The following is a 22,530-nucleotide window of genomic DNA, read 5'->3' on the forward strand; positions in this document are numbered from 1 at the left end:
GAGTGGGTTGCCATTTTCTTCTCCCGGGGGTCTTCCCAACCCACGGATCAAACCCACATCTCTGAAGTCTCCTGCATTGGCAGGCGGGTTCTTTACCACTAGCACCACCTGGGAAGCCCTCAAGTACATAGTATAGGCAACTCTAATTGCAGAAGAACTACCTGGAGACATTCTTGGGTCCCACTCCCAGAGGTAGGCCACAAGAATCTGTGCTCAGATGCTGCCAGTCTGGGGAACATTTTTTGTGTAATCTCGGACTAGACCACTTGCCTGATTCTGTAATGAGGATAATAGAGATAAGAGACAAAAGAACTAGTTCTCAATGACCTTCTCTTAAAAACAAGTGTATTTTTAAATTTTATCAGGGCATAGTTGATTTACAATCTTGTGTTAGTTATAGATGTAAAGCAAAATGAATCAGTTATATATATACTTTTGCATTATTGTTAAAGCTATTGAAGTGTGAGCTCATTAAAATGTAATTTATTCTCAAAGCATTCCAAAGTAGCTGATGGGGAGGACCATCAGTTTTCCAGCTGAGAAAAACTTCTTTAAATTATTTTTGTTTACAAAAAAAAGAATTCTCTTTTTGACACAAAAAGTAGAAGTACATACTTTAAAACATAAATTAAATATATTGTGACCTTGCTACCTCTAAGGAACAAAGTTGCCTTAAGGCAACTATTGATTATTAAACTTTTTTGTGTATTCCAGCTTTGCCCCACTCTATTATAAATAATAGATACCAGTGTATTTATAGTAAATAATGTAAGGGATCTTCTTTTAGAATTAGCCATCAAAGAAAAAGTATAAGTTGCTATGTTGTAAAAGAGTTCTCTGCTCTAGACAGACATTCCTTCAAATGCAATTCACAAAGAACCACATTTCCTTGGGGAAAACATAATTTAAACCAGAGAGAAGTAACACTCCTTTTCAGGGAAATTGCAGTGCCATCCAAGATATTAGTAGAACTATAGACCTCTGTAAATATCACTGTTGGACTCAAAGATTTGGTTATGTTCATGAACAAGATACATAAATTAAAAATGCAGTGTGTTAAATGAGACTATATAGCAAACAGAATATGTCTTATAACTTCTACTGTTTTTATATTATAGTTTGGATTTTGGATTTTTTTTTTTTTTTTTTTTAAACAAATGTATTTTTAAACCAAACAATTTACTAACCTATTGGTGTGCCAAGCTCCTTTTGTCTCTTCATTTGGTCTCGATATCTTTTGTTGGGACCAGACTTTCAGTTCCCTGGGATTGAAACAGGGGTGGAGGGGGGAGGCTCAAGCAAGAGAGGAATAGATGTTCTTTAAAAGCATCAGAAAGAGAGATTCAAGGTCATATCACAGATATAGGCCATTTTCCTTATGGTGGGATATGTAACTTATAAATTCATGTTAGGACAGAAGTACGGTCAGTCCTTCGTTTCTGCTGTTCCTCACCTGAATCAGTTTCCTATGCTTGAAGCTCTGGATGTGGAGGGCCTACTGCACTATGCCACTTTATATAATGGGCTTGAACACCCACAGATTTTGGTATGTGCTGGGGGTGGTGGTGCTGGAATCAATCCCCTGTGGGTACTGAGGACCACTGTATAGTTATCTTATCTGTTATACAGGTATTTTGACTTAGGCTTAAATAGGTTATGCATTAACCACATTAGATTGTTGTAGCTATGAATCGTGAATAAAAGTTTGTGAGGAGTAAATTGTCTCAATTTCCTGAATCTGTTAAATTGAGAAGCCTCTCCTAGGGTTAAAGTAAAACCTCCATCACTGCGGAACCCAAATTCTTTCACAACAGCCCTGCCTTCTGCTGTCCTTCCTGAGCCTGGTGGTCCAGCCTGTCTCCTAATGCCTCAGGCCAACAAGTGACTGAGCTGTATTAACTTGAAACTGCTGGCCGTAGAAATTCCAATTGCTTGTAAAGCCATTTGGTTTTGCACTGATGCCAGTTTTCTTAGGCACGGTTTACCTAGGCAAACTGGTCCTGCTACCCAGCCCAGCAGATCTGCTGGCAAAGAGAACTTGTAGCTAGTAGGGTGGGATACATTTCATGACCTTCTTGCACTCTCCAGCCTGATTTTAGGCCTTTTTTATTCGTTTAGGTGTTCAAAACCTGTGTGATGGGAGAAACTCAGCTTTAAACAGTGGTTTAGTTGTTGATTTTCTTCTGAGCTCTAAGTAATGATATTCAGAGGGATAGAGCAGTCACTTGGGCTTTTGGGTTCTAGTACTTTGTCACTTGGAGTTTTATGATCCTGGGCAAGGCATTTAACATTTCTAAGCCTGAAACGAAAAAAAAAAGAATATAATATCTACTCTTCCTGTTTCACAGGTTCTTGTGAAATTCAGACCACTGAAAGTTCAAACGATTATAAACTGTAAAGCAATATACGGAATAATTATTATAAATATTATAATTTATTGTGTATTTTGTATTTTATATAATAGCTATTATTATAATCACATTCTCAATATACACAAAGAAATCTTAGCTTACTATAGTTAGCATCTGAATCTGGCTCTTCTGACGTGTAGTAAATATCTATAAGAATCATTTGCCTTTTATCTTTTGGGTTTATATGCCATTTAATAAACAGTTTTTCAAAGAAATATCAAATTTACTTCTCTGCACTTTACATAAAGCAAAAGATTAACTCAACTCCTGCAGTATCCTCTGTAACACACTTGTGAAGTCAGGCAGAGGGCATGAGTGGGCAAGCTCTGTACTGCCTATAGCAGAAGGAAGTTTAGGAGGTTTCGTTTAGAAGTTTAATTCTTTTGTGCTGCCTTGAGTCAGCTGCTATTTGGAACACTCACATGAAAACAAATACTACTTGTCCTGGCAATAAGGGAGGCTTTTTGCAGCTTGTATAACCTCATGAAGGACATTTTTTTATGACCATGGACATGGGATACTGGAAAAAAATTTTGATATCCAAGTCTCAGATCTTGTCTCAAGTTGCTAAAAGGCTTGAGAAAGAAACATGCTGGTGAGGAAGAGCTGAGAAAAAAGGGCAGATGGAGGGGCCTCCTCAGCCCAGAGGGTTCATGGCTAGAGCTGCTGATCTTGGGAGAGGCACATATCCATTCCAGGCCTCAGTTTTCTTTTGTGTAATATGGGAAACTACAGGGTCATTCCAGATGTAAAAATCTTCCGGTTTCGTGAAGTAGGTTTGAGACTCAGTTGATTAGTGAGTGACAGTAGAGAATGATGGATGAGGTTTCCAGAGCCAGAGTGGGTTCCAGTCCAGGCCACCACTTCATGCCTATGTGACACTTTTCATGGACCACTCTTGGCCTGAGACTTCACATGAAGAACAGTGATTTGTTGTTGTTGTTTAGTTGCTAAGTCGTGTCTGACTCTTTGTGACTCCATTTGCCTGCCTGCAAATGTCAATATGTATGAGCTATTATCCCCCTCAAATTTAGAGGACTTTTGGAACTAAGCAAGTACTTTGGCAATACAGAAACTGTCTTCTGTGTGATAGTGAAAAATAAACAAAAAAGTTTAGGGACTGGAAAGAGACCAGCTTCTCCTTTTTGTGCTCTCCCAGGTTGAACTGCAGTGAGAGAACAAACTGAAGGCTTTAGGGAGAAGAGGTTAGGGTGTCAGATCCCTCTGAGAGTTCTTGCCTTTCTCTCTCCTAGGTTACCTTATCAGTGAGTGGTGGTGAGGTTTTCATCAGGTTTGTTTTGTAGCTTATAAGAAAATCTTAGATGGAGGAATGAACAAAGACGAAATTGTAATAGAGCAATTGTGTCAGAGAACCCTACTATTATTAATACATAATTATATTTGTGCTTCACAGGTTGGCTTAATAATTCCCTCCAGTGCTTTGCTAGAACTCTTTTGGTCCATGCATAGTCTCAGAGTGTGGCCAGGTTTATTTTATAAATGCTGACTAAAGGGAAAAAGGGAGAAAGGACAACAATAGGAAGGTTCCTTAACCAGATGAAAGTGAAAGTCGCTCAGTCATGTCCAACTCTTTGCGATCCCATCGACTGTACAGTCCATGGAATTCTCTAGGCCAGAATACTGGATCGGGTAGCCTATGCCTTCTCCAGGGTATCTTCCTGACCCAGGAATCAAACCAGGGTCTCCTGAATTGCAGGTGGATTCTTTACCAACTGAGCTATCGGGGAAGCCCTCCTTAACCAGATAGGGATCTACTAAAGGCCTGAGCGAGAATCCTGCCAATGATGGGTTTCCAGCAAGAAGGGACAACAAGAGATAATGTGGGTTTACTCCTCATGTGCACTCTTAATACATTTATTTTTTCCTGAGAAACTTGGGCCCAGACAACTTGGGAAGTTTCCCTAGGTGATGTAGCTAATAAATGATTGAGCCAGGACTTGGCCTTAGGCTCTGTCAAAGTTCTGTGTTCTTGTCTCACTATCATATTTCCTTAAGCCTTTCTGTTCTTGCTCAAGGAATCTCAAGGCAGGATAATGAGAAGTGATTCTTCACAAACTTTTCTTCTGAGAAAACCTTGAGGATGAAGTTTATGTCACTTAAAGGGCTCTTCTACCCTAAAGTCCTTCAGTTCAGTTCAGTTCAGTCGCTCAGTCGTGTCCAACTCTTTGCGTACCTATGAATCGCAGCACGCCAGGCCTCCCTGTCCATCACAAACTCCCGGAGTTTACTCAAACTCATACCCATCGAGTCAGTGATGCCATCCAGCCATCTCATCCTCTGTCATCCCCTTCTCCTCCTGCCCCCAATCCCTCCCAGCATCAGGGTCTTTTCCAACGAGTCAACTCTTCGCATGAGGTGGACAAAGTATTGGAGTTTCAGCTTCAGCATCAGTCCTACCAATGAACACCCAGGACTGATCTCCTTTAGGATGGACTGGTTGGATCTCCTTGCAGTCCAAGGGACTCTCAAGAGTCTTCTCCAACACCATAATTCAGAAGCATCAATTCTTCAGCGCTCAGCTTTCTTCACAGTCCAACTCTCACATCCATACATGACCACTGGAAAAACCATAGCCTTGACCAGACGGACCTTTGTTGGCAAAGTAATGTCTCTGCTTTTTAATATGCTGGCTAGGTTGGTCATAACTTTCCTCCCAAGGAGTAAGCGTCTTTTAATTTCATGGCTGCAGTCACCATCTGCAGTGATTTTGGAGCCCCCCAAAATAAAGTCTGACACTGTTTCCACTGTCTCCCCATCTATTTCCCATGAGGTGATGGGACCAGATGCCATGATCTTAGTTTTCTGAATGTTGAGCTTTAAGCCAACTATTTCACTCTCCTCTTTCACTTTCATCAAGAGGCTTTTAGTTCCTCTTCACTTTCTGCCATAAGGGTGGTGTCATCTGCATATCTGAGGTTATTGATATTTCTCCCAGCAGTCTTGATTCCAGCTTGCGCTTCTTCCAGCCCAGCGTTTCTCATGATGTACTCTGCATATAAGTTAAATAAGCAGGGTGACAATATACAGCCTTGACATACTCCTTTTCCTATTTGGAACCAGTCTGTTGTTCCATGTCCAGTTTTAACTGTTGCTTCCTGACCTGCATACAGGTTTCTTAAGAGGTAGGTCAGGTGGTCTGGCGTTTCCATCTCCTTCAGAATTTTCCACAGTTTATTGTGATCCACACAGTCGAAGGCTTTGGCGTAGTCAATAAAGCAGAAATAGATGTTTTTCTGGAACTCTCTTGCTTTTTTTGATGATCCAGCAGATATTGGCAACTTGATCTCTGGTTGCTCTGCCTTTTCTAAAACCAGCTTGAACATCTGGAAGTTCACAGTTCACGTATTGCTGAAGCCAGGCTTGGAGAATTTTGAGCATTACTTTACTAGCGTGTGAGATGAGTGCAATTGTGCGGTAGTTTGAGCATTCTTTGGGATTGCCCCTTTCTTTTGGGATGGAATGAAAACTGACCTTTTCCAGTCCTGTGGCCACTGCTGAGTTTTCCAAATTTGCTGGCATATTGAGTGTAGCACTTTCACAGCATCATCTTCAGGATTTGAAATAGCTCAACTGGAATTCCATCACCTCCACTAGCTTTGTTCGTAGTGATGCTTCCTAAGGTCCACTTGACTTCACATTCCAGGATGTCTGGCTCTAGATGAGTGATCACACCATTGTGATTATCTGGGTTGTGAAAATCTTTCTTGTACAGTTCTTCTGTGTATTCTTGCCACCTCTTCTTAATATCTTCTGCTTCTGTTAGGTCCATACCATTTCTGTCCTTTATTAAGCCCATTTTTGCATGAAATGTTCCCTTGGTATCTCTAATTTTCTTGAAGAGATCTCTAGTCTTTCCCATTCTGTTGTTTTCCTCTATTTCTTTGCATTGATTGCTGAGGAAGGCTTTCTTATCTCTCCTGGCTATTCTTTGGAACTCTGCATTCAAATGGCAATATCTTTCCTTTTTTCCTTTGCTTTTCACTTCTCTTCATTTCACAGCTATTTGTAAGGCCTCCTCAGACAATCATTTTGCATTTCTTTTCCATGGGGATGGTCTTGATTCCTGTCTCCTGTACAAGGTCACAAACCTCCGTCCATAGGTCATCAGGCTCTCTGTTTATCAGATCTAGTCCCTTAAATCTATTTCTCACTTCCACTGTATAGTCATAAGGGATTTGATTTAGGTCATACCTGAATGGTCTAGTGGTTATCCCTACTTTCTTCAGTTTAAGTCTGAATTTGGCAATAAGGAGTTCATGATCTGAGCCACAGTCAGCACTCGGTCTTGTTTTTGCTGACTGTATAGAGCTTCTTCATCTTTGGCTGCAAAGAATATAATCAGTCTGATTTCAGTGTTGACCAACTGCATATAGCTCTCAGCTTAGGAATGTGCAGCTGGTGATTCGAGCTTTCCAGGTGGCGCTAGTTTAAGGAACCTGCCTGCCAATGCCAGAGACATACGAGACTTGGATTGGATCCCTGGGTTGGGAAGATCCTCTGAAGGAGGGCATGGCAACCCTGTCCAGTGTTCTTCCCTGGAGAATCCCATGGACAGAGGAGCCTGGCAGGCTACAGTCCATGGAATCCCAAAGAGGTGGACACAACTGAAGCAACTTAGCACACTCCCAGCTGGTGATTCAGCCTGGCTTCAAGTTAATGTGAGATTTACTTTGTGAATTACCAGAGCTGACCTAAGGTAGTGAGATTTCACTCCTAGAACAAACTGACGTGCTGTGAAGGCCTGATATAAGCAAGTAAAAAGAGATAATATTATATTGAGCACTTATGTACTAAGTTCTATGCCAGGTATCTTATGATCATCCAATTTTACAGGTGAAGAAACTGAGACAAAGAGAATTTTGTGACTTGCCCAGAATTGCCCAACTAGCAAGTATTACAGCCAGGATGGAACCTTGGCTGACTGACTTTACCATCCACACTCTCAAATACTGTGCTATGCTCTGGACGACTGGGGATGAGGAAGGGTCAAGCAGAGGCAGTGGAGTGCTCTCTGGGGTTGGGGGTGGGGTAGAAACACTGATTTGGAACTTTTACTGATTTCCATAATATAAATGCCCCCACCGCGGCTGCTTTCAAGCTACTGAATTGATGTCAAGTGACTTGTACATTTACACTGGTTTTTGTGACATGGCAAGAGCTGGCTCCAGCAGAAAACAGAAGGGTATTGCCAAAGAGAATAGCTAGGTACAGAAAAAAATTAATTTATGCAAGTTATGACTAAAAAGTACAAAGGGTGGTGCAGTAAGAGATGGAGATGGAATGAAGAGAGGGACAAGATTGGAATGTCAAGTTCGTGTTTGTTTTTTTTTTCCAAGTAAGAAACTAGAAGTCAGTGGAAGTTTTTAAGCAGCCAGATGTTGTGATCAGCCTTTTTGGATAAGAACTCTGGTTATAGAGAAAGAAAGTGCTTCTAGAATTCAAGTTAGTTGGCATATAATGGAAACAATGAGCATCTAATCAAGGCAGCAGTGGGAGTTGGGGTGGAGGCTGGGGGTAGAACTAGATTCAGTAAATGCTGGCAGGTGGAATTGACATGAATTGATTCATTGGATATCATATGGGAGAAGGAAGGAGCTGAAGAAAATTTCCAAGATTTCTAGCTTGGAAGCTAGATTTATGGTCAGATCATTAACGGAGAATTTAATGGAGTGAGTTGTTGAGTCAGGACTGGGGAAAAAATTATAGGACATATTCATTTTGAAGAGTTTATAGGCTATAATCCTGGAGATGGTTGGAAATGTGGACCCGGAGCTTAAGAAAGATAGACCATGGATAGGAGATGTGCAAGTCATCAGCACATGGATAGAGATCATAGCCATTTAATTTATGAAGCTGCTAGTAAGCACTTCCTATTTTCCAGGCATTTTGGCATGGTAGTGCATTGCCTTGCTCAGGGAAAGCAGGAATTATGTATATGAATAAAATAAAAAATGTGACCTTGGGGAAAACCATCATTTACAAGGCCAGTGGACAAGAAAGGAAGAAAAAAATCAATAAAATACCCAAAAGAGAAAAAGGAGGAATTAATTATTAATGTGGCAAGAGACTAGTGAAACACAGAAGGATGAAAGCTTCAAGAAAGAACAAGTTGTTAAATACCCGCAGAAGCCAAATATGTCATTGGTGTGGGCAGTAGGGTCATGATATCATTGGTGAACCTACTGGGTTCTATCCCTGGTTCAGGAAGATCGCCTGGAGGAGGAAATGGCAACCCACTCTAGTATTTTTGCCTGGAGAATCCCAAAGACAGAGGAGCCTGGCAGGCTATAGTCCCTGGGGTTCCAAAGAGTCAGACACAACTGAACAACTGTGCATGCATGCACCATATGGCCTAGAGCCTCCCAGCAGAGCCCGTCCTTTCATCAGAGTTGGATTGGATTAGAGATCTCCAACCCTCAACAAATAAAAGGATGTTTTTGTCCTTGTAATCTAGGCAGCAGTAGAAAAAAGGACTTCAATATCTTTTCCTTACTGGAGGAGGAGGATGCTGAACATTTGTAAAGCAAAGTAAAGGTGGTGGGCAGAAGGTGCAAGTGTGGAACACATGCTCCACAACCACAAACATCTATGTGCCTTTCCCCACCCTTCTTTCCTTGTCCAGCCTACTGATCACTCATTAAACTCTGTTTATGGGGAAACAGTGGAAACAGTGTCAGACTTTATTTTGGGGGGCTCCAAAATCACTGCAGATGGTGACTGCAGCCATGAAATTAAAAGACGCTTACTCCTTGGGAGGAAAGTTATGACCAACCTAGATAGCATATTAAAAAACAGAGACATTACTTTGCCAACAAAGGTCCGTCTAGTCAAGGCTATGGTTTTTCCAGTGGTCATGTATGGATGTGAGAGTTGGACTGTAAAGAAAGCTGAGCACTGAAGAATTGTTGCTTTTGAACTGTGGTATTGGAGAAGACTCTTGAGAGTCCCTTGGACTGCAAGGAGATCCAACCAGTCCATCCTAAAGGAGGTCAGTCCTGGGTGTTCGTTGGAAGGACTGATGCTAAAGCTGAAACTCTAGTACTTTGTCCACCTCATGCGAAGAGTTGACTCATTGGAAAAGACCCTGATGCTGGGAGGGATTGGGGGCAGGAGGAGAAGGGGATGACAGAGGATGAGATGGCTGGATGGCATCACCGACTCTATGGACATGAGTTTGAGTAAACTCCGGGAGTTGGTGATGGACAGGGAGGCCTGACATACTGCGATTCATGGGGTCACAAAGAGTTGGACACAACTGAGCGGCTGACTGAACTGAACTGAATCAGCTGATACTGCCTCCAGGCAACCAGATGAGACAGATTCTCTTTTCTCGCAGGCTCGTTGTACATACCTTTTGTCCTTTAAGTCATGTATCTCTACTTTTTAAGTTTCTGCATCATATCATAAGCTGATAATGGTGCTTTAATTCTTAGTATCACTTAGCCTGGACTGACACTTTTGCTGCTTGGTTTGAACAACCATGGTCATGGGAATTCTCTGCAGGCTGGAACAAAAGGCATGAGAAGATCTTGAAATACCCAGGAGGTTGGCATAATCATTAGATCTCTTAAGGGAGCAGTAGTCAGAGGGCAAAGCTGGCAGTGATTAGACTATTGAAATAATTGGATTATGCCTCCACAGTGTGCCCAAAACTTCTCCTGGCTAGGAGAAGGAATATTTTCCTCTCTGGTCTATTTCCTTGTCACTGTGTTTTGTTTCTTTGCTAGATCTCTTGAGTCTTACTATTGTCTGAGTTGTTAACAGATACCTCTGAGCTCTTCCGCCAGGCCTTGACTCCTTGAATCTCTGACCCTGTCTTTTATACCTGACTACCTACCTAGGTGTTCCATTGACTATAAATGGATTAATTTTAAAATGGAATTTTCTTACCTTTCCTGATTGTTCTTCTGCCTGTATTCTGTGTTTCTCATACCCTAAGTGAAGACTTCCAGGATCTTTCAGTCCTTTGCCTGTGTCCTACCAGCCTGCCTTCCTGATACCATATCTTACTCTGTGTGCAGTTACCAAGGTGAATCAAGTCTGCCTTAGTGATACATCTTGAATATATTCCCTCCCCTATATTCTCCTGGGGCAGACCTTCATTTTCGTCCTGTCGACAGTTGCCAAATGCTTACGGCTGTTGTCCTCTAGTCTCTTCTCTCACCAATCTACTGTGTACACCTCGGCTGCATCATTTTGCCCAAAATATAGTCTCATTAAAAAGAGTGTCCAAAATCTTTGCTGTTTAACCATTAACAACTAAGAGCATTTCATCTGCCACCATCTTTCCAGTTTCCCCTTTAGTCAGACTGCATCATTTTCTACATCAGAAGTTGCAGTTGGTGGTTTAGTCCAGATTTGGCCTGCAGGCAAGTTTTGTTTGGTCTGCAACTTAAGAAAAAATCGATCTGAATCAATGATTTAAAATCAGAGGAAAAAATAAAAAAAATAAAATCAGAGGATTTCCCTTAAAAGCTAAAGTCAGAGAAAGTTTAGTTAACTGTGAAAGCTTAAAGACAGATGGAAATTTGCAGCAGTCAGTCAAGATTTGAATTCTTAACTGCTTGAGTTCCGAGTCCATCTTTCGCCTATCTCTGTATTGCTGTCACATGTAGCAGAATCTTTACATATACTCTGTGTGTGCCTGCTCAGTCCTCAGTCATGTCCAACTCTTTGCGACCTCATGGACTGTAGGCCACCAATCTCCTCTGTCCATGGAATTTTCCAGGCAAGAATACTGGAGTAGGTTGCCATTATCTACTCCAGGGAAACTTTCTGACCAAGGAAAGCAGATTGGCAAGCAGATTCTTTATCACTGCACCACCTGGGAAGTCCTTACGCATACTAGTCAGGGCCTCATTAATACTTGTTGAATTATTGTTACCTGACTTTTGGTAGTTTCTTGACACAAACATTGAAGTTGTTTGTAGATAAAAAAAGTACTGCATTAGTGAGTCACAGGTGATCTGTACAGTGTTCAAAAGTGCAGGTCATGTAATTTGCACACCAATAGAAATAAATAAATATGCATTTTAAAGTATATTCAAACTTTACAATGTTTAAAAAATGTGACCAGACTATGGCTGATTCTTGTTGATGTGTGACAGAAACCACAAAATTCTGTAAAGCAATTATCCTTCAGTCAAAAAAATTAAAAAAAAAAAATTCGACCAGGACTTCCCTGGTGGTCCAGTGGTTAAGAATCCACCTTCAGTGCAGGGGACATGGGTTCTATCCTTGATGGGGTAACTGAGCTCCCACATACCGTGAGACACTAAACCCATGCCCCACAACTACTGAGCCTGTGGGCCACAAGTAGAGAGAAGCCCAGGTGCCCCAGTGAAGAACCCATGTGCCACAACTGAAGATCCCCAAGTGCTGCATCTAAGACCTGAAGCAGTCAAAAATAAATAAATTTTCTTTTAAATGTGACTTTATGGTCATGCAGATAAGTTTGTTCTATGAAACTGTTGTCCTATAACAGGCAGGAAAAAGGCAGAATCTGGAGAGGAGAATTAGAAAACTGCTTGACAGGGTGAAATGGCTGTCACTAGAAAAGTTGGAGAACCACTTGTGTGGAATACAAACTCTTGAATGTGAGAAATGAAGCAGGTAGTGAGTTATAATAGATGCTCTAAGTATCTAATGTGGTTGATTTGTGTTGAAATTTGATCACACACTGAGTTATTGATGTGTGTGGGATGTACTAGGACTTTTCCCCACCTCTCCCTCCCACTTTGACATGAGCATACAAATGAACTTTTTAGAGATAACAATTTTACATCTTTTCAACCTGTAATAATTTCAGAACTTGGTAATCATTGTGGTCCTAATAACAAATTATGTAATGGGTAAAAAACGATCATCTCAGTTTCCCTGGAAGCATGGGGCTGTCTATCCCTGGGCTCACGTTTCCTCATGCAGGATCTTCCAGATCAGCGATGTGATAGTAACAGTAGAAGGCTTAGTATATGCCAGGTACTATTTTAGTACCTGTTTTTACTTTTTTAAGCGTCACAGCAGTCTTTTCAACCAATTAGTATTATTATTTCTGTTTTATATATGAGAAATTGAAGCACAGAGAGGATTAGTAACTTGCCTGAGATCCCACTCCTGGTAGGTGGGGTAGCCGGGATTTTAACCCAGGCATTGCTGTGGAGTCTCTGCTACTGACTTTGGTGTTTGACATGACTCTTGTTGTTCAGTCTCTAAGTCATGTCTGACTCTTTGCGACCCCATGGACTACAGCATGGCAGGCTTCCCTGTCCTTTACTGTCTCCTGAAGTTTGCTCAAATTCATGTCCATTGAGTGATGCCATCCAACCATTTCACCCTCTGCTGCCCTCTTCTTTTGCCCTCAGTCTTTCCCAGTATCAGGGTCTTTTCCAGTGAGTTGACTTTTTGCATTACATGGCCAAAGTATTGGAGCTTCAGCATCAGTCCTTCCAATGAATATTCAGGGTTGATTTCCTTTAGGATTGACTGGTTGGATTTCCTTGCAGTCCAAGAATCTCAGCAGTCTTCTCCAACACCACAATTCAAAAGCATCAATTTTTCAGCACTCAGCCTTCTTTATGGTCCAGCTTTCACATCCATACTTGACTACTGGAAAAGCCATAGCTTTGACTATATGGACCTTTGTCAGCAAAGTAATGTCTTTGTTTTTAATATACTGTCTTGGTTTGTCATAGTTTTTCATCCAAGGAGCAAACATTTTTTAATTTCATGGCTGAAGTCACTGTCAGCAGTGATTTTGAACCCCAAGAAAATAAAACCTGACACTGACATTCCTCTTACATTGATCCTTCTATTGCCATGCTCTGCATGCCTCCACTTCCCTTGTTTACATTTTCTTCCCATAGGCATTTGTCTTAACACTTTGGCATCTTGGTTTCCTATCCTTTTCCTTGCTCTTCACACTTCATCTTCTGTGTGTGTGCACTCAATCATGTCTGACTCTTTGCACCCTATGGACTGGGTCCTGCCAGGCTCCTCTCTCCATGGGATTGTCTCAGGCAAGAATGCTTTAGCGGGTTGCCATTTCATTCTCCAGGGGATCTCCCCAACCCAAGGATTAAACCCAAATCTCCTGTATTGGCAGGTGGATTCTTTACCACTGAGCCACCTGGGAAGCCCCTTCATCTTCTATTAAGGCACAGTTCAAAATAAATGCCTTACTGAATTTCATCTCGCTAAGAAGTACAGGTAATTCCTTCCTTCTCTGGGCTTGTGCAACCCTTTATCTAGGTTTCTCTTATTAAACTTGTATTACTTAACTAACTAACATCAGCTATTCATTTACAGTTCTTGGTTCTCTTCTATTTCTCTAAGCTCCAGAAGATTGTCTTTTTCTCCCCCTTAAGTTTCCCTATCCATTGAATATATTTTCTTATTCGTATAATGAATGAATTAGCAGAGAACAAGCCCATTCATAAACACAAAAATGAACAGAGTATAATTTAAGCACAATATAGTTTTTGCTTGACTTCCTTTGATTTTTGCTTGTCCTCTGACCTTTGGTCATCAGACCCAGGTAGGTAACCAGTGGCCAACATATTTTGCATATCTGATTCTACTAAGGTGTAATGGGTATCTCCACCTCCTCAGGCAGAATTCCTTTCTAGATTCTGGAATAGTTATGCCGCAAGTTTTAAGACCTCTAGCATTGCCTTAGGGTACTTAAGCTAGCCGAGACTGGGTCAATTCACAATCCATGAAACTCTTAACACTTGGAATGCTTCTTTGTGCTACTGGAGTTTTCCAGCTACTTCTAAAACGGTTTCAGGAAACAACAACTTGAGAATATCTCTTGGGTGGATGTGAATATCATTTTATGAACTCAAGAATGCAAGAAGTATAACTTGATCTATATTTCAAGCCTTCATTCTTTCAGTTCAGTTCAATTCAGTCACTCAGTCATGTTCATTCTTTAGGTAGAACTTAATTCCAATGAATTTAGGTATTCCACCATCACTGTTTTCTTTCAGGTTTTGGAGTGTTTTATATATTGAGGCATAATTGGGTGGTGGGGGAAGGCATCTGGGTACATATCCTCAGCCCACATTCCTGTTCCACCTGGTCCTTGGTGTTTGGTTTCTACAAGTTGCCCTGGGATATCCTTTGTTCTTATTTATGAAAGCCTTTTAGATCTATTAGTGCTCTCTTCTATTCCTGTTGGACCCTTGAGAATGTGTCATGGCCATGGATAATGGAGAAGTTGTCTCAGACACATCTGCAAGACATTCATGCAACCTTGCTATTTTTGTGCCTTTTGGGCACATGGAATTGTTCTGCTCCTGCACCAGCTAGAGCCCAAGGAGCTCTTTGAGGTCATTTGAGGCACCACCTTCCTAGACATATCCTAAAATCAGTCTTCCCAAGAGTCTTGCCTTTTTCCAGGGTTCTGTCTTGGGCATGAGACACATGTCTATTGCTCTCAGATTCCGTAGACACATCTGAGGGTTTCTGTATCCCAAGATTCTTTCTTTGTTGAATCTCAGATATCAATCCTTACATTCCTCATTTCATCTTCAATACTTTTTCCTTCCATCTCCCACCACCTAGCTTGGAGATTCACTTTCTATTCAGGTGACTTCTTATTTATCATGTAATCTTCTAAATCAATGTCTGTTTTTTGTTTTAATTTTCCAAAGGATGTAGGCTTTTGAAAATTAAAAGCAGAAAAACACTCCTGTTAGTTTGCTATTTGTTCTCATATTCCTTCCTTGAGGTAACAACTACAGAAAGGCTTGGCTACTGATTTTATTTGCTGGACAGTTGCCACACGATATCACATACACAGGTGAATGTCATCCTATCCTGGATAGTTTTCAGAGCAGCTTCCTGGATGCACACTGTTCTCAACAAGCATCTCTAGGGTAATTCTGTATGTCCTGCAGCCCTCTCACAGTTCCCGGAATCCAGCTTCTATACTGGTTAGTCTCTAAGCTTCTTTTCTCTCTTCCTCAGAAGGAGGAAAATAATAGAACTGTAGCCAGAATGCAACAACCTCTCCTCACACTATAGGCACTCAGGCAGTAATAACTATTATTAATAATAGTAATAATAAATTGGTTAATGACTGATTGCTATTTGGTTTTCTCTATTTTCAAATTTTGAAACAAACTCACTCTTATCTGTAGGATAATTATTTTTCATTCTCACATTAATCAATGAATTCCAAATATTAGCACAATTTTAATACCCTTCTAGCCTTTCTTACATGCATCTACTTACCTTTTTCTCCTTCATAAACAAACTGTCCCTTCTCCAATGAGCATTTTTGTCCCTTGTCAATGTTGTAAAACAATGCAGATAGTTGTTCAGAAGTCCCATTAATGTCAGTAATCGTAAGCTAATACAGCAGAAGTGCTTTAGGAAAGGTATGGGCAGATTGAGATAAGTCTGGCATGCAATACATAAGGGGAACCTGGAGTGGATTCTTTGTAAAATGAATAATCTACTGTAATCTTACTGTTTTGTAAAGACAGTTCACTTGTTTTACAGCTTTCCTTTAATTGAAGAAACTCATATAATTTGTTTCAAATATTTAATAAAGTCTTCATTTAGCAAAAGCAAAAACTGTAGTCCATAAAGTCACTGAGTCAAGCCTGCCATTTCTTTGTTCATATTTTATTATTTCATGCCTATTGAGCTACTTTGGCTGTGAGAAATAGAATTGATCTTGTGTGTTTTCTGTTAATTCACAAGGGTTTATTGTATGAAGTCTAGAAATTTTAGTGAATACAGAGATTCTCAACTAGGCCCCAGTGCATCTCCATATTCCCCCATTAGACTGATGTGTTACCACAAAACTCAAATGATGATTACCTCTTCCTAATTTGCCAAAGACTTTAAACCTTTAATTTTATGATTAGACTCCTCTGTATATGTATGTGTGTGCATGAACACATTTGTTTGTTTCATATCAAGAACAGTAAAAGTTGTTTTAACTTTTTCAATAAGTTGGTCGATTGATACATACTGAAATTGAGTTATTTTATTAATACTCATTTGCTTTGCTGTTGCATATATTGGCAGCCACTAGATAGTAATGAGATTGCTGGAAAAACTGTTCATGGTTAAATAAATTGCTTCTGGTTCTTGCTTTTCATGAACACTGGCTAATTGTTCTATAATGCAGTCTTTCCAGCTCTTTTCACGGCAGGGTATATGTATACAGTAATAATATTTTATATGAGACAGTGGGGTAAATGGCTCAGGAACTTGGCTGCCCAGAGACAGAGAGGATCAGTGTCATAGCACATCTGTGTCCTCTTCAAGGCATAACAGTGTGCTCCATGTGTGTGCTGGGAAGCTGTATTATGGTGGATTGCAGATTACAGAGCTCTTATTTCTACTAGTGACATTGTCTTCTTGATCTTATGATGGCATTAAATATTTCACTAATCATTAGTGTTCTGTTTCATATTCTACAGAAGCACACTGTTACTCTTCATCTGCTCCCTGTCACGTTTGAGAGCCACTAGGAGATACAGTATCTGAGTTCATGCTCCTGTGCCAGGAAGGTTTCTAATCACTCTGTGACACTTCTGAGCCTCTCTAGCTTGACTAGTCACTGGCTTCCAGATGGCTTCCAATTTTCTGACTTTGTAACATGGCCTGTAGGTCTTGCAGGGAGGTTAGTTTTATAAGTGTACTCAATAGGAAGAGCTTGTATGAGAAGCAGAAAGAGGGAGTGCAGTCTTCAGGGTCTTTGCTGGGTGGTTAGCCTGGGTCTCCTTTCCAACCAGATAACTTCCTGTGAACTCTTAATGCAGAACTCGATGGTCTCAGAGCTTAAAGGGGGAAGAGACAACAGGCTGCATGTTCTTTGCACATTTCTGCAAAGTTCCTGGTTATGTCTGAGCTGCTCTGCTTCCAAACTCCAGTGCTGCAGCCGACTCTGCTTCTTCTCCCTCATACACTCATTCCTTTCTCCTGCTCTCAAAACAATCACACTTAAATATATAAGCTTAAAATTTTTTTTAAATGCTTAACAGTAAATATAAAACTTTCTCTTTTTTATGTGTATTCAATAAAGTATTCTTCCTTCACTCCTCATATGTTATTTGAAATGTGATGTGCTAATTTAGGGTGAGGACAGGGACTAAAAACTGGAATTCACAGTTCCCAGGTTTGAGTTGCAGAACTTCCAGTTAACCAGCAAGATGGGCACATTCAGCTAATTCAGCTAATCTAAGCACATTCAGCTAATCTAAGCCTGCTTGATAAAACAAGACTAGTGACACATTTCCCTCTCAGAGATTATCTGAAGATCAAAGAAGATCTCATATAAGAAAATACTCTGGAAGTTCAAGGAATGAAAGATAGAGACATTGTGTTATTTTATTGAAAGTGGCCAGTGAGTCCTCAAGGGTAGTGGCAATTGCATGTAAGAATTCAAATGCTGAGGGTCGGTGAGTGTGGCTCAGGTGACGACAAAGCTGACGCACCCTCTCTCTCATTCCCCCCTCATCCTCCAGAGCAACTTGATACACTACCTGGGCCTCAGTCATCATCTGCTCGCGCTGAACTTCATCATCGTTTCTTTTGGCAAGAAAAGCGCATGGTCGTCTGCTCGGGTGAAGGTGACTGACACTGACTTTGATGGTGTGGAAGTCAGAGTGTTTGAAGGCCCTCCAAAGCCAGAAGAGCCTCTGAAACGCAGTGTTGTTTATATCCATGGAGGAGGCTGGGCCTTGGCAAGCGCAAGTATGTCCTCACCTTTAGGTTGTTTGGGGTTGTGGCTGGCCCTGGCAGATATATGACTGGGTTGACTTTCTTACTGGGTAAGGAGAAGGGACCACTGGACTTGGTCCCCCTGGCAGTCCCAGTTATCCCTACCATCCCAGCAAAGTTATTCATAGCATCCCCTCCTCCCCACTTTCCATTCTTGAAAGGATCCTGGTTTGGATGATTAGTTGTATAGCTACCCTACACCAAGAGTTTTGCCTGTTTGTTAATTCAGGCAGACTGTTTTGAAAATATTTCCTGTAATCTAAATCATACACTAACTTATTGTGAAGTACTGAAGTTGCTTTCTATACCCGAACAAGGTAAAGTTGGGCCAGAATATGAGGCAGGTATCTGTAGCTCTAGACTAACTTGTGCTTTGAAGACATCTTTCTATGAAATAGAACAAGGATTTCTGTGTATACATGTTAACTCATCAACATTTTATCTGCTTATGAAACCAAAGATGAAAATATTAAATGTATGCCCCAGTTAAAAGGAAGTGACCTTGAAAAGTTCAAGAACATTCTCTTTAGCATTGGATAACTTTCATGAGCAGAATACACATTAAAAATGGCAGGCAGCCAAGTGGAGCAGCCAGTGAAAAGCATACTAAGGAGGAGAGATAAGGGCCTTACCTCTGCTCATAATTATTATGGAGCTACTTTCTTATCTTCAGCCCAGAGATTATTTTCATCCATTAAGTTTAAAGGCTATGGTGGGACTTCCTTGGTGGTCCAGTAGCTAAGACTCCACACTGCCAATACAGGGCACCTAGCTTCAGGGAACTAGATCCCACATGCTGCAACATGCCACAGTTAAAATCCAGTGCAGCCAAATAAATAAATGTTGTTGTTTTTAGTCACTCAGTTATGTCCAACTCTTTGCAGCCCCATGAACTGTGGCCCACCAGGCTTCTGTGTCCGTGGAATTCCAGGCCAGAATACTGGAGTGGGTTGCCATACCCTTCTCCAGGGGATCTTCCCAACCCAGGGATTGAGCCTGGGTCACCTCCTTTGCAGGCAGATTCTTTACTGGCTGAGTCACTAAGGAAGCGAAACAAATAAATAACAGTAAAGTTTTTTAAAAAAAGGCAAAGGCAACTTGTTCTGGTTTGTCTTTAAAAAAAAATGTGGCAAAGGCCAAAAAGTGTAACTTACTCTAGTAATCTCATTTCATTTAACTCCATATTCATCATTTGTTATTTTATTCATTGATTTGTTCACATTTCCAACAGAGATTACTGAATATGTAGGTCTGCCCAGGGCCAAGAGGTTTCCTGGGGTATAGGACTTTGGGTACAAAACCTCAAACAGTTGTATGCAAACCTGGACCTTTGGTTACTCTAATGTGTGCTGGATGATGGGGAAACAAAAATGAGTAAAACAGAGTCTCTGCCCTAGAAAAGATTGCGTCTGAAGCGTTGGACGCTTGCCAGGAGAGACAGTACACCAGAGGCCAGGATGTGGAAGTGCCAGGAATGGTATGGATTATGAGTCAGCCTAGCCTTTTCCACACAGTTTTGACTCATCAGTCCCGTCAGAGAGGAAAGGCTCAGTCTGGAGGAGATATGCAACTGTTTATGTAGTTATTGAACTTCTGGTTCTAATACTGCCTTGGAAAGTCTATAAATAAGGTATTTTTTGGCTTTCTGTTGAGACAGTCTAGCACTTAATGTAAGACTATTAATATATCCAAAGAACAGCTAAGGGATTAAAGTTTTACATATTAAAATATATAAAAACTTTTGGATTCTCTTTCTAAGAAATGCTAAGACTTCCTAAAACTCTATTTGTTATATGTTGGTTTAAACAGAATACCATAGTCTTCAAATTGGTGACTTTTCTGAATCACAGCAAATGAGGGTATTAAAAGAAAATTTTTTGGTTCTAAGGAGGAACTGCTTATTCACTATAATTTTTGGAAAGGCATACCTCTTTGAAGAATTACAAAATCAGAATGAATCTAATGTACTTTATATAGATGATTATGAAAGAAATTTTTAGTTAAAAACACATTTGAAGGTAATCTAGTATGGATTTCCTGTTATTTTATAGCAATTGCATTTTATCAGAAACCAGGTTAATTCTTTTGTATTTGTACTTGTAACTCTGTTAATGAGATGTATGTTCATATTTACTTTTTATTGTTCTTACTATTAATAACTGAAGTCTGAGTCTAAAACAGTCCACAGTTAGCAGAATTTAACAATGGACAGTACTAAATAGACTTCTTTATAGTGAGTGATTGCTCTCTTGTCTCTTTTAGAAATCAGGTATTACGATGAACTGTGCACAGCCATGGCTGAGGAATTGAATGCTGTCATTGTCTCCATTGAGTAAGTAATTAATAATTGTCATACGAGGAAATTTAAGAAAGGATCCTAAGTAACTATCTAGTTACTTTATTTTACAAGTGATAAAATCTAAATTTAAAGTCCAGAGAGGTGAACTGATCTTCCCAAGGTCACAAAAAATGATCTGTGATGTAACGTAGAATTTCTTGAACTAGCTTTATAATGCCTCAAATTATCTTTTTTTACTTTAGTTTTAGAAACTTCTGGAAAAGGAATTTATTGAGATTTTGAGAGAAATATGCAATCAGTTATCTATAGTATATAGTTTGATTACTGCCTTTTATATCTAAAAACCAATAAACACTTTAAGAGAATCTCTTCTACATCCAAGAGTTGGAAAAGGTATTCTCCTGGAGTTAGGTTCTATAACTCAGACCTTGTAAACAGTGATGTGTTCACTATTCTTAGTATAGCCTATTATTATCATTATTAGTATTAATATCAGTGTTTTGAGTTGCTTCTACCAGTTCTGTATTAGCTGTTTTTCTGGGAATCTAAGAAGAATGTGCCCAAAGAAAGGCAATGCCAAAGAATGCTCAAACTATTGCACAATTGCACTCATCTCACACGCTAGCAAAGTAATGCTGAAAATTCTCCAAGCCAAGCTTCAACAGTACGTGAACCATGAACTTCCAGATGTTCAAGCTGGATTTAGAAAAGGCAGAGGAACCAGAGATCAAATTGCCAACATCCACTGGATCATTGAAAAAGCAAGAGAGTTCCAGAAAAATATCTACTTCTGCTTTATTGACTATGCCAAAGCCTTTGACTGTGTGGATCACAATAAACTGTGGAAAATTCTTAAAGAGATGGGAATACCAGACCATCTGACCTGCCTCTTGAGAAATCTGTATGCAGGTCAGGAAGCAGCAGTTAGAACTGGACATGGAACAACAGATTGGTTCCAAATCGGGAAAGGAGTACATCAAGGCTGTATATTGTCACCCTGCTTATTTAACTTATATGCAGAGTACCTCATGAGAAACACTGGGCTGAAGCACAAGCTGGAATCAAGATTGCTGGGAGAAATATCAATAACGTCAGATATGCAGATAACACCACCCTTATGGGAGAAAGCAAAGAAGAACTAAAGAGCATCTTGATGAAAGTGGAAAAGGAGAGTGAAAAAGTTGGCTTAAAGCTCAACATTCAGAAAACTAAGATCATGGCATCTGGTCCTATCACTTCATGGCAAATAGATGGGGAAAGAAAGAAAACAGTGGCAGACTTTATTTTGGGGGGCTCCAAAATCACTGCAGATGGTGACTGCAGCCATGAAATTAAAAGACACTTGTCCCTTGGAAGAAAAGCTATGATCAACCTAGATAGCATATTAAAAAGCAGAGACATCCCTTTGCCATAAAGGTCAGTCTAGTCAAAGCTATGGTTTTTCCAGTAGTCATGTATGGATGTGAGAGTTGGACTGTAAAGATAGTGGAGTGCTGAAGAATTGGTGTTTTTGAATTGTGGTGTTGGAAAACTCGTAAGAGTCCCTTGGACTGCAAGGAGATCCAACCAGTCCATCCTAACGGCAATCAGTCCTGAATATTCATTGGAAGGACTGATGCTGAAGCTGAAACTCCAATAATTTGGCCACCTGATGGGAAGAACTTATTCATTGGAAAAGACCCTGATGCTGGGAAAGATTGAAGGCTGGAGGAGAAGGGGATGACAGAAGATGAGATGGTTGGATAGCATCACTGACTCAATGGACATGAGTTTGAGTATTCTCCAGGAGATGGTGATGGACAGGGAAGCCTAGTGTGCTGCATTTCATGGGGTCACAAAGAGTTGGACACGATTGAGTGACTGAACTGAACTGAACTGAAGAATGTGAAAAATAGTTCTAACAACATCAGTGATTGTAGTAACACAAAAATCATGGTGTTCCGTGGCAGACATGTGCAGGTGCTATGTGTACACTGTTTCTCCTCCTTCAGATCTTTGTCCAAATATTATCCTTTCAACAAGGCCTTTGTTCACACCCCTAAAATTTCAGTCCACTTT

The 22,530-nt window shown here is 40.4% G+C and overlaps 1 protein-coding gene across 1 annotated transcript in view; it reads left to right on the top strand.

Annotated features, from left to right (window-relative positions):
* The window catches only part of NCEH1 (neutral cholesterol ester hydrolase 1), a 67,922-nt gene that overhangs the window by 24,116 nt on the left and 21,276 nt on the right, over positions 1-22,530 (top strand). Inside the window, exons 2-3 of the mRNA XM_043473720.1 lie at positions 17,918-18,146; positions 20,436-20,505. Coding sequence (XP_043329655.1) covers positions 17,918-18,146; positions 20,436-20,505 — 299 coding nt within the window. The remainder of the gene's footprint in view (positions 1-17,917; positions 18,147-20,435; positions 20,506-22,530) is intronic.

Source organism: Cervus canadensis, chromosome 7 (assembly GCF_019320065.1).
Source record: "Cervus canadensis isolate Bull #8, Minnesota chromosome 7, ASM1932006v1, whole genome shotgun sequence".
Lineage (NCBI taxonomy): Eukaryota > Metazoa > Chordata > Mammalia > Artiodactyla > Cervidae > Cervus > Cervus canadensis.